At 44.3% G+C, this 11,343-nt stretch overlaps 1 protein-coding gene across 2 annotated transcripts; it reads right to left on the bottom strand.

Moving 5' to 3' along the window:
- Positions 1 to 3,321: 3,321 nt before the first annotated feature.
- OXSM (3-oxoacyl-ACP synthase, mitochondrial) lies at positions 3,322 to 9,339 on the bottom strand. Of its 2 annotated transcripts, none has more exons than XM_075705551.1 (3): positions 9,298 to 9,339; positions 6,503 to 7,520; positions 3,322 to 3,764 (listed from the first exon to the last, which is right to left on the bottom strand). In XM_075705551.1, exons 2-3 carry the CDS (start codon positions 7,483 to 7,485, stop codon positions 3,362 to 3,364), a joined length of 1,386 nt encoding a protein of 461 aa, XP_075561666.1. In that variant the 5' UTR covers positions 7,486 to 7,520; positions 9,298 to 9,339; the 3' UTR covers positions 3,322 to 3,361. The 2 variants fall into 2 exon arrangements, with proteins under 2 accessions (XP_075561666.1, XP_075561667.1); XM_075705552.1 differs by lacking the exon at positions 9,298 to 9,339 and having other exon boundaries at positions 6,503 to 6,545; positions 6,801 to 7,531.
- Positions 9,340 to 11,343: the final 2,004 nt, after the last annotated feature.

Raw genomic sequence — 11,343 nt, 5'->3', positions numbered from 1 at the left:
AAGTCCAGTGAAGGGCCACAAAGATGATGAAGGAACTGGAGCATCTGACATGTGAGGAGAGGATGAGAGAGCTGGGACTGCTCAGCCTGGAGAAGGCTCCAGGGAGTCTTATCAATGTGTATAAATACCTGACGGGGGCAATGAAGAAAAGGGAGCCAGACTCTTCTCAGTAGTGTCCAGTGAAAGGATGAGAGGCAATGGGCACAAATTTAAATACAGGAAATTTCATTTAAATGTAAGAAACTCCTGACAGTGAGGGTGACCAAGCACTGGCACAGGTTGCCCAGAGAGGTTGTGGAGTCTCCATCCTTGGAGATACTGAAAGCCCAGCTGGACATGGACCTGAGCAACCTGCTCTAGCTGGCCCTGCTTTGACCAGGGGAGCTGCACTAGGCAATCTCCAGAGGTGTCTTCCAGCCTTGGCCACTCTGTGATCCTGCCTGGAGCATTTGGCTCCCACAGGTGTGCTGCACCACTTCAGAAGTAGGCTTCAAAATAAACACTCTACTAGTATTTCCAGGCTTTGCTTATCAGACTGTAAGTAACTCCAAGCTTATGAGTCTAAATATTAAGCTTTTTTAATCCAAACTCTGGACCATTACATCTCTTGATTATTAAGATGAAGGGAGCATTTTAAGGGAAAGCATTCTGTTTTAATGTAGAACCATAGAATCATTTAGGTTGGAAAAGACCTTTAAGATCATCAAGTCCAACCGTTAAGCTACCACTGCCAAGTCCACCACTAAACCATGTCCCTAGGCACCACATGTACATGTCTTTTAAATACCTTCAGGGATGGTGATTGAACTGCTTCCCTGGGCAGCCTGTTCCAATGCTTGACAACCCTTGCGGTTAAGAAATTTTTCCCTAATATCCAATCTAAACCTTGGTCAATTTGCTTACTTAATAGTTTAGCAAGAGAGAGAGATCTATTTTCCTTTTATGTTTGCAGCTACCATAATAAAGCAGTAATTAGCAGTAAGTAGTCCCTGATCAGCTCAGTGGGGTATGTGATAAAAAGAGATGACTCCAAACAAGTACATAAAAATGAAACCTATACAAACAAAATTCAAATAGACAGGGGTTAAACTTTGGCTGTATTCATTTTTTAAAAAATCTTAGTTCCCTACAGGGCACACTATTTACTACTCTGTCTAGGCCTGTTAAAATTATCCATAATCAAAACACCTAAAATAACTATTGTCTCAAACCTTTCATGGTTTAAAGGTTACCCGCAGCAGATGATTAAATTGCAATGAGCTGAAGTGAGGAGAAAGATCTTTTAATCACTTCAGTTTCTGTTTTATTTTTCTGTGTGACAGTATAATCTGTCTTTTCATGGCTGGTACACAAGAGTCTGCATCCAACCCTCCTGGGGCCACGATCTCTGCTATCTGAGGGAAAGGGAAGCATATCTCTCTGTCACAGTATTAATTACAGGTTTGCAGCTATGTAACAAGATTGGGTGAGTTTAGTTAGACTGTACTTCAGGTCCACAATAATGCAGCACTACCTAGTCTTCTGGTATTCCACCCTGGATTACAACTACCTGAAAAAATACTATCTCCAGAAGAAACTCGCTGGCTGATTTCCTCCAAATTCACAATCCTGCTGCTAGCTCTCTCCTGGAGGCTGAATTATTTAAATCAATTCCTTTTTGCCTATAATTTGCAGAGAGTATTTGCAATTCGATTTTATATTCTTCCTTTTATATTGCATGCAATCCAGACCCTCATTCATTGTACTACTACTATTAATTATCACAAGCTAAGAGGTTTATAGGTATTTTTCCCGACAGTGAATTCCCATATGCTCTCTGGTTTGTATGCTTTTACATTTTCCCTTTGGTAATATATTATTTTATTTTCAGGCTTATTATTCATTAATCTATTTTGGACTGCATTGTTCTGTATGAGCTCAGCTTCCCAAGGAGTCTTAATCATTCTCTGACTGCATTTTTCTCATCATTCTCTTTAACTTTCTATTTCATAAAGACAGCAAATGCAAAAAATATGCTGTTCCCTATCACCATTCAGACCATTTGTATAAATAATGAGGTTTTAGGGTACTGCTAAGCCTCATGATAGCCCATTAGCAACCTCTTTCCAGAATTAAATTTACTTATACTACAGCTACTTCATTTGCCCTTTATTTTAAATCCAGTGAGTTACTTTGTCTCCACTTACACAGGTCAAAGGCTAAGACTGACATTTAAAAAAAAAAACTGGTGCAAAGTCTTTTAATAAACAAACCCACCAACAGGGACCAACTTCACTCATATCTGCACTATCCATCAAGGCACTACTTGGCTAACTGGTGCCAGAAGGAACAGCCAAAGTCCTTTACTTGTTCTTTGCAAGAGACAACCTAAACCACCATCAATATGTCAGCTTTAGGTATAATTTCATTTTCCTGTTCTCTTTCTTCCCCCTTCTCATCCTCAACAGAAGACCCAGATTTATTTCTTGCATATGGTTTAGGGTTTGTGGTTTTTTTTTACTAAAAGATTCCTTGTTTTTCCAAGTTTGGCCAGTTCTGTTTTTCCATTTTGGCAGAACAATCAGTGGCTTCAAGAGTCTTCTTCCTTTCTGTATAACTATTTTTTTAAATCCTCAACACCATACTTGAATATCTACCTTGCTATTTTTGTCCAAAATTTCAGAACAAAACAGGTTATCACCTACTAATTCTATCCCTGTGCCACATGGAAGATGTATAGGCCATGCTGCATGCATTCTTCACTGTTACCTCTCCACACCATGGCTAATGAGGTAACACAACATACGGAAATTAATAAAGCTGAAAAGAAAATGAACCACCGTCAGAAATCTTATGAACTCCTATATTATTGTCTCCTGAATGTCATCTGTGGGGAAGAATGTGCATAAGTCTATGATATTTGAAACAACTTACGATGAGGAAAAAGGCAAAATTAAAAATGGAACAGACAACAAATGGAATCTCAGTCATAAACCTTGTATCATCACGCAGTAAGTCATCAAGTCATGACTGTGGAGTCCTAACTTGTTAGCCAGCCTCCCTTTTGCTTCCAATGTTTCCAAGCAATTTCTGTGTCACATGCATATGAAAAATCTATTCTAATGAAGTAAAACCACAGAATGATCAATGTCTCCTCTTCTAGTCAAGAACAGAAACTTCTTTACCACACAAAGAATAGGTCTTTTATTTATTTTTATTAAAATGCGTCAAAGAAGTTCCCTTCTTTCTAAAAGAATTACTGATGTAAATGTTAGGGTGAATAAAGTTCTTATGTATCAAATGAGCAATTCCAAAGCTGAGAAAAGATCACAGTACACAAAATCATTGTCAGTGCCACTTTTCAGAACATGCACAGCTTAAGTTAAACACTTGCAAAGCACAAAGTTGCATTAGTACCACCAAAGCCAAATGAATTTGTGAGTGCTACACGCCGTTTTTCAGTTTTCCACTCCTGAGCTGTTAATGGAACATAATTGAGATCAAACTCTGCCTCTGTTTTCTGTAAGTTTAGAGTAGGTGGCAAAATTCCATGGTAACAGGACAGTGCAGTAAAAGCTGCTTCAATAGCTCCTGCAGCCCCCAAGAGATGTCCCGTTGCTCCTTTTGTTGAGGAAACCGCAATATTACGTGAGTGTTCTTTAAAAAGTCTCTTGATTGCTTGATTCTCAGCAGCATCTCCTAGAGGTGTGGAAGTTGCATGTGCATTGACATATGTTATGTCTTCAGGTTTGATCCCAGAATCTTTTATTGCTGCAGACATACACCTAAGGAAAAGAAAAAAGATGACAGAATGCTGAGTTTCCCATTACATTTTTGTCACTAATACACGTGTACAAACCAAAAGCAAAAGTATAGGACGTTTTAAAATGTTTATCAAATGTAAAAAACTGCATGACGTACCAGAGATGTAAATGACAAGAGATGGATTCATCTAACTAAACACACTAGCATCTATGTTTAGCCACCTGAGAAAGACAGTAATGGTGAGGCCCACTATAAAACCAGACTTGCTGCTAAAAATTCCACAGTTGGGAAAAATACAAACAGAAAGAAAGAAGGTATAACTAACAATCTCTACAGACTACATTAATATATCAAAGACCCTTTTCAAGGCAAAATTTGAAAACATTTGAGAGAGAAATAACTACCTGAAATTATTACAAAAAATTTAGGTTCCCTCCACTGAAGCTTCTCTAGTATAGCAATACATTAATGTCAGTACAATGGTCCAAGAAATCCCTTTCTCATTATAAGTGAAAAGAAGATTGCCTAGTTTTTACATTTTATTTCCCCCTCATACTTACAGTATTAGGGAATTAGGAAAAAAAAATTGCTCTATCAAACAAAAAAAATTGGGAAACGAAAGAAAAATTCTGCAGTCATCTTTCTCGTGAGCTTCTTTTGCATGCTTTCCAAGAGGCTACATATCAAGAAGGTAGCACAAATTCCTATATACAAAAATAAAATTTACTGAAAGTCACACTCTCCTACCCTGACACGGTATGTTCCATTCTGATTCCTGATGACCTGTGGACTGTGACTGCCTCTATAAAACATGATTTTTTATGAAAACCACAGAAGGATCGATACAGCTCCATACTGTGATTTTCTCACAGATTTCCCACAGAAAGATGAATCACACATCTCTCCTTGCACACGCAGCTTAACAAAGTATCTCTGAGCAAAAGACCACAGACTCTTTTGAAATTTATGAAAAGTAAGTAAATAAAAGGAAGCTCAAAAAAAAAAGATAGCACAGGCTGCTGGACAAATTTAAATGTCTCCAGTACAGCCTTCTACCCTCGGAAGCATCCAGCTTAGCTTAGGTCGGAGGCCACTGATGCTCACTGTCACTAGACAGTGAGTCGATATTCAGGCAAAAAAGATTACTGATAAACCATGAGGGAAACAGATACATTAATTTAGTTAAATATGACAGCTGCAAGCAACATATTTACTTAAGGAGATAACATATTAATTGTGTAGAACACACTTTATATCCACACTTCTGAGTCTGGCTTTGCCTCTCCTTTCCTGCAGGTTTATTCCAATGTATGTATTAGTCTCCAACTGAAGTAGTTATTAGAAGATGACAAAAAACATATATTCCCCTGAAATTTTTTGATGTGGCAAATAAAATTCCTACAGAAAAGTAAGAGAAGCATGTACATTTCAATTTAATCCGTACACCACTGCAGTAACAAAATATTGGTTTGAAGACTGTATTAAAATGCATTATCTCATCTCAAGGGAGGAAAGGCTCAACATTTTGGAGACACCAAGATTAACTTTCAGCTACTTCCCACTGTGAATTTAATTTATATGCTACTGCAATCATAAAATACACAAAAATTCTGTTACAATATATTGCTATATCATCTCAAGGGTAAACAAGTCTGAAAATCTGAGATAAGACACTCCTGATTACTCAACTCACACCTAAATCTGCAGAACTATTAAATATGAATCAAATAGCATAGAGGGAAACCTGGTATATTACACTTCTTGAAAAATCTGTTAATCCAATAAAGATGCAAACACAGCTTTACAATACCATGCAGAAGTTTGATCTATTTGTGCAGTGATATATTGAATTTTGTTACTAAATATTCACATACATTCAGAATAATGCGAACTAAATCTTTACTAAAGATTCCAGTGTCAGCAGTAGTATTCAGCCTACACAAAGCTCACAAACTTACACATGTAATTTAACTGACAATTTAATTAGGTCAATGATAAAGATTAGGTTAATATCATCTACTTGTGAACAGTTTTTGATGAGATTAATGATGAAGCTTTACCGTCTCGCTTAACAGTACTAAAGTGTATTTCTGATATGCCCCTCCACCAACACTCCTAGCTACCTCAGAATGAAGTATTTAAACATGATTGTAGCACCAGCATATGATCTAAACACTTTCCCTATGAAAAGCTGAAGTCTTTTCTAAATAAGAATAGCCGCAATTAATACTAATTACATGTACGGTAATTATTCTAACAAACTAGAACCTCTAAGTGCTCTACAGCTTTCATCACTTGGGATTTCTTCAGGAACGCTATTCCCCTTTCAGACCACAACAAATGACATGACCTGCTTGCAATGGGGTCTCCCTTCTCTATGGACAAAGGGTGGAGAATCTGAAAAGGTTCTATTGTACCACAAAAGTCTTAAAAAAGAGGTTTCCATTGAGACTTATTTGTGTGAACAGCTGTAGGTACCAAACACAAAATATTTTCACGTAGCAAAAGGTTTCGTAACTCTATACAAACAGGCTGATTCTAGCAAGAACTGGCCTTCACCTTGTTACTGAAAAAAGAAAACTGGGGGAAAAACCTTACCAGAAGCTCTTTCATTTTTCCAGTTAAGTTTTCAGGCTTTTGGAATATTAATTCAAGATCGAAAAGCATTTCTCTAGCAAAAGCGTACAATAACAGAACCAAATGTACCCACTCTAATTAACATATGAAGGAGTCATCAGAATCAACATATAGTTCTTACCTGAATGCACCATCTCCCTCTGGATTAGGTGCTGTTATGTGGCAAGCATCACCAGACAGTCCATAACCTAAAACTTCGGCATAGATCCTAGCACCTCTTTGTACAGCATGTCCATACTCTTCCAAGACCAGCACAGCAGCACCCTCTCCCATTACAAACCCTTCTCTCTGTGCATCAAACGGTCGACATGCCATTTTAGGGCTTGAGTTAAAACTCGTGCTGAGGGCCCGAGCTCTTGCAAATCCAGCCAAAGACAAAGGACTAATACAAGCCTCAGTCCCTCCAGCCAACATGACATCAGCATCACCGGCAGCAATAAATCTAAAGGAGTCTCCAACAGCATGTGCGCCTGTGGTACAAGCAGTTGACACAGCATGATTCGGCCCTTTCAGTTGGTATTTAATACTGATATGGCCTGCTGCCATATTGACTAAAATCTTTGGGACAAAGAACGGGCTGACCTTGTTATAACCCTTTGTTTTAAATAAAGCAGCTGTATCAGAAATCTCTTCCAGCGGAACCATTCCCATCCCAATTGCCACACCGGCACTTAAGCAATCCTGTTCAGACTGGGGAGCCCAGCTGGAGTCCTTCATTGCCAGCTCTGCTGCACCGATGGCCATCACAGTGGCAGAACTCATGGATTTGACCTCTGACTTTGACACAAAGCTTTCTTCGCTGAACTGACCCTCCTCATTTCCCCTTGGCACACAAGCAGCCACTTTACACGGGACGCCTGCATATTCTTCCCCGTCTAGCGATGCAATCCCACTGTCTCCTTGGAGAAGGCGCTTCCACACAAACTGAGTCCCCACACCAAGAGGGGACACTAAGCCAATACCTGTAACAACTACTTTCCTTCGACATGCAGGCAGTGACTTGCTGAAAGTTCTTCTGTGGTTTCGTAAATGCAGACTTAAGTTCAGACTCCGAAGATGAAGATTTGCAATGTTTAATAGATCCCGCGAGCACTGTGAGAACATGATGAAAATCAATCACTTCAACCAGATTCCCGTAACTGGGGGGGGGGAAAAAAAAAAGACACAAACAGAACAATAAAGCAGCCCACATGAAAAACATTCCAAGTACACTAAATTAATAACCTGCCTTTTACATGAAAGCCTATTTTCAACCCTGCAGAAAGGGATGTAGTTTCCGTGTCTGTAACCAGGAATAGTACGTTATGGCAGACAGGGCATAGAAACACACTCACTTTGTGAATGCCTCCAGCTCAAGCTGCTAATGAATACAACTTTGCACCACTGTGGTCTGCGAGGCACTCTCTGGTTTTGCTGCAAAACTCCGCCCAGGGCTTTAACCACCAGCTGGCTGCAGGTATCAACAATGAGCATTAACAGCTTCATTCTTCTAAGGGAGAAAGTGTGTGTTCACCTGAAAGTGTATGTCCTACCATTATCATGTTAAGGATGTCATCATCTAAACCTTTATGTCGGGCAGAATGGTCTAGAAAACTCAGAACAGAAGGCGTCAAGAAACTCTTTTGTCAGGGGACAGTACCTCATGGGCGTTTGAGCAAGATGCACCACAACTGCACCTTCAAAGACTTGTAAAATGAACAAAAAAGCACTTCAGATTGCAATCATTTCACACTTACGGGTAGGCCATCACTTATCATGATGTTTAATTTTGTAATCTAATAGAAATATCCATTAAAATAAATTATTCTTCTGACAGAAAACGCTTTTCCCAACAGTGTCATAGCATTTACACCACGCCCCGAGATCTGGCTACGAACTGTTCAGCTGTCGGCCAGAAGCCATGAAACACACAGCCCACAGATGTCCCAGGTGCCTCGAAGGTACCGCTGCCAGACCCCACGCATAGCGAGTTGAGTGACGGCAGAAGGCCACTGCCGAGCGCAAGTACTTCGTGCGGGACGCGGGGGCCAGGCCACGCAGCAGCGCTGCACCGCAGCCCCTCTCTCGCACCCCTGCCTCTGATCGCACCCATCCGGCACGCTGGAGCAGGGCAGAGGCTGCAGCACAGCTCTGTCACAAACACCGACGATACAGGCATCCACAGGTCGCCTGCCCTTTGCCTCACAAAAAGGGCACCCTGGCATGGCCAGGTCTTTGGTAAAACATAGGGAGCTGTACGGGGAGCGTGCGCGGCTGGGGGGCTAACGCGCTCCTCCGAAAATACACAGACCTGCTCTTTCCTGTGGCAGCACTAGTGCACGGCAGCGTTATTAAAAAAGCTAAAAACAGCGCTTACTAATGCACACTTTTTTTAAAGGAGCCTGCTTTAAATCCTGACGCAAATTAGTCGTTTAATTGTTTTGAGCCAGTCAGCCTGCATTTTATAAAAAAGAGCGCAGAGGTCTTTAAAGCGGCGCGTGCCTGATGTCACAAACAGCTTGCAACCAAATGCTGTTACCCTGGTTAAGATAACCAGGAGGCCTCGCCTGACCCAAGCCACGCTACCTTACCTACTGCAAACGCTGAGGAGAAAAACACACGGGAGGGTAATTTGTCCTCGGGAACACGAGGCTGTTGGACGTCACCGGGTGTTTCAAGGGCATTAGCTACTTTTAATGTTTAAACCAGGAGTTAAAACGGCAGCGAAGGGCCCCGATGTCGCGGGACTCCGCCGCGCTTAGGCCGCGGTCCCCGGGGCCCGCCCCGCCCGGCGCCGCCATTGCCGCCCCGCCCGGCGCCGCTAGGGGCAGCCTCTCCCGCGGCCCGCCGGCGCCATGGCGGGGAGTCCTCCCCTCCCCTCCTCCCGGCCGGGCCCGGAGAGCCCCCGCCTCCCCCGCTCCCAGCCCTCAGCGCTACCTCCGCCGCCCGCGCTCCCCCCCCGCGCCGCAGTGGTTGGCTCTGCCTCCCGCTCCTGTTCCGACGGCTCGGGGCCGCACCAGCCGGGACAGACGCGGGGGGGGGGGGGGGCTGGCGAGGACTTTGTAGCCGATCCCCCATGTCACGATTGGTGAGGAGCGGCGCCAGCGAATCGGTAACTCGGCGGTGGACTGCGCGGCCCGGCGGCGCTGCCCGCTCCCGGGGCAGGGCGGCAGCGGCGCGGTGGGGGGGGGGGGGGGGGAGGAAGAGGAGGTGGCGGCCCGGCCTGACCCGGCCCGGCCTGGCCTGGCCTGGCACCGGCCTGCTCCCGGCCTGGCCCCGGGCGGCTCCCGGGCTCGCCGGCGGGCAGGCAGCGCGGCCGCGTAGGTAGCGCTGGGAACTGGAAAAGGCAAGGAAATCACTTCCTTCCCCAAACCACGCATTTCAAACCCGCAAAAGAAGGTAAAAAAACCCTAACCCCCCCCCCCCGAGAGACCCAGGGTGTTGGTGGAATAAGGGTAACGCTGCGGTCATGAGGGAAAGCTTGTCGTTTGCCGTCGGTTTCCTTAACGCTGCATGTGTACTGGAATGGGCAGGTAGGAAATGCCAGAACTCCCACGGTAAACGCTGCGTGATAGTGTAATTCAGGGGCATGGCGCACACAGGCGGGAGCAGCTTTTCAGGACCTTGCAGCCTCTTGCAGGCCCGTTTGATGTTCCACCTTAACTAATTTCTCGGCATAGTTTTCCTGCCTGCACTCTGTTCCCTTGCTCTAGCCCCAATCCCCATCTGATAGCTGTTCTGCTCTCTGCACACCTCAGATCGCCATCCTTCGCCAGCTTCCAACTTCGCTGTCACATTTCTGGATAAAGTGTGCTCCTCCACGCAGAGGCTGAAATGCCGGTAGAGGAGACAAAAGTAAACAAAAACAAGTTGATCACCGACTTTACAGGAGTCTCTTGAAAATACATGTACAAATATGCCAACAGCGCCAATACACAAAAGTAAACTTTGCTGTTGCTGCTTCCAGATGCAGAAACCATAGTGCATAATCTGAACTGAGACCAAGCTGCTAGCTATGCCTGAGATGACATGTAGGAATAATTAAGTTTTTACTTAAGACAGACATATTTCACATACATGAAGAGTCTGTATTTAATTTCCCTTCAGTCTGACTATTAACCGAACACTACCAAGTCCACCACTAAACCAATTAAGGGTAGAGTAATAATTAACTTCATGTTTCCTGGTTTGGTGGCTGGCTTATTTTTTAATGAAAGTAAATCTAGGAATCATTAAGGTTGGAAAGGAGCTCTAAGATCATCAGCCCAACCGTCAGCCCCACACCGCCACACTCACTAAACCATGTCCCAAAGTGCCACGTCTACATGGTTTTTTTTAACACCTCCAAGGACGGTGACTCCACCACCTCTCTGGGCAGCCTGTTCCAATGCCTGCCCACTCTTTCCATGAAGAAATTTTTCCTAATATCCAATCTAAATCTCCCCTGATGCAACTTGAGCCCATTTCCTCTCGTCCTATCGCTAACTACATGGGAGAAGAGACCAACACCCACCTCACTACAACCTCCTTTCAGGTAGTTGTAGAGAGCGATAAGGTCTCCCCTCAGCCTCCTCTTCTCCAGACTAAACAACCCCAGTTCCCTCAGCCGCTCCTCATAAGGCCTGTGCTCCAGACCCTTCACCAGCCTTGTTGCCCGTCTCTGAACACGCTCCAGCACCTCAATGTCTTTCTTGTACTGAGGGGCCCAAAACTGGACACAGTATTCGAGGTGCGGCCTCACAAGTGCCGCCTACAGGGGGACGACAAAGCAGTTTAGCGGCTCGTGTAACATCACCGACTTCAGGCGGGGCAGGGCGGCCGCTACCCGCCGGAGGAGCGCGGCCGGGCTCGGTCCGCCTACCCGCTCTGGGACCTTTAGGCCCCGCCGGCCGCGGGCCCGAGGGCCGGGACCCCGCGGCTCCCACTGCGCATGCGTCCTGCGGCGCGGCGCGGCGCGGCTGGGGCGTGGGGCGCTTGCCCGGG

The sequence above is a fragment of the Pelecanus crispus genome, chromosome 2 (assembly GCF_030463565.1).
Source record: "Pelecanus crispus isolate bPelCri1 chromosome 2, bPelCri1.pri, whole genome shotgun sequence".
Taxonomy (NCBI): domain Eukaryota; kingdom Metazoa; phylum Chordata; class Aves; order Pelecaniformes; family Pelecanidae; genus Pelecanus; species Pelecanus crispus.
The sequence above is the reverse complement of the archived record's forward strand: the minus strand, read 5'-3'. Positions and strand labels throughout refer to the sequence as shown.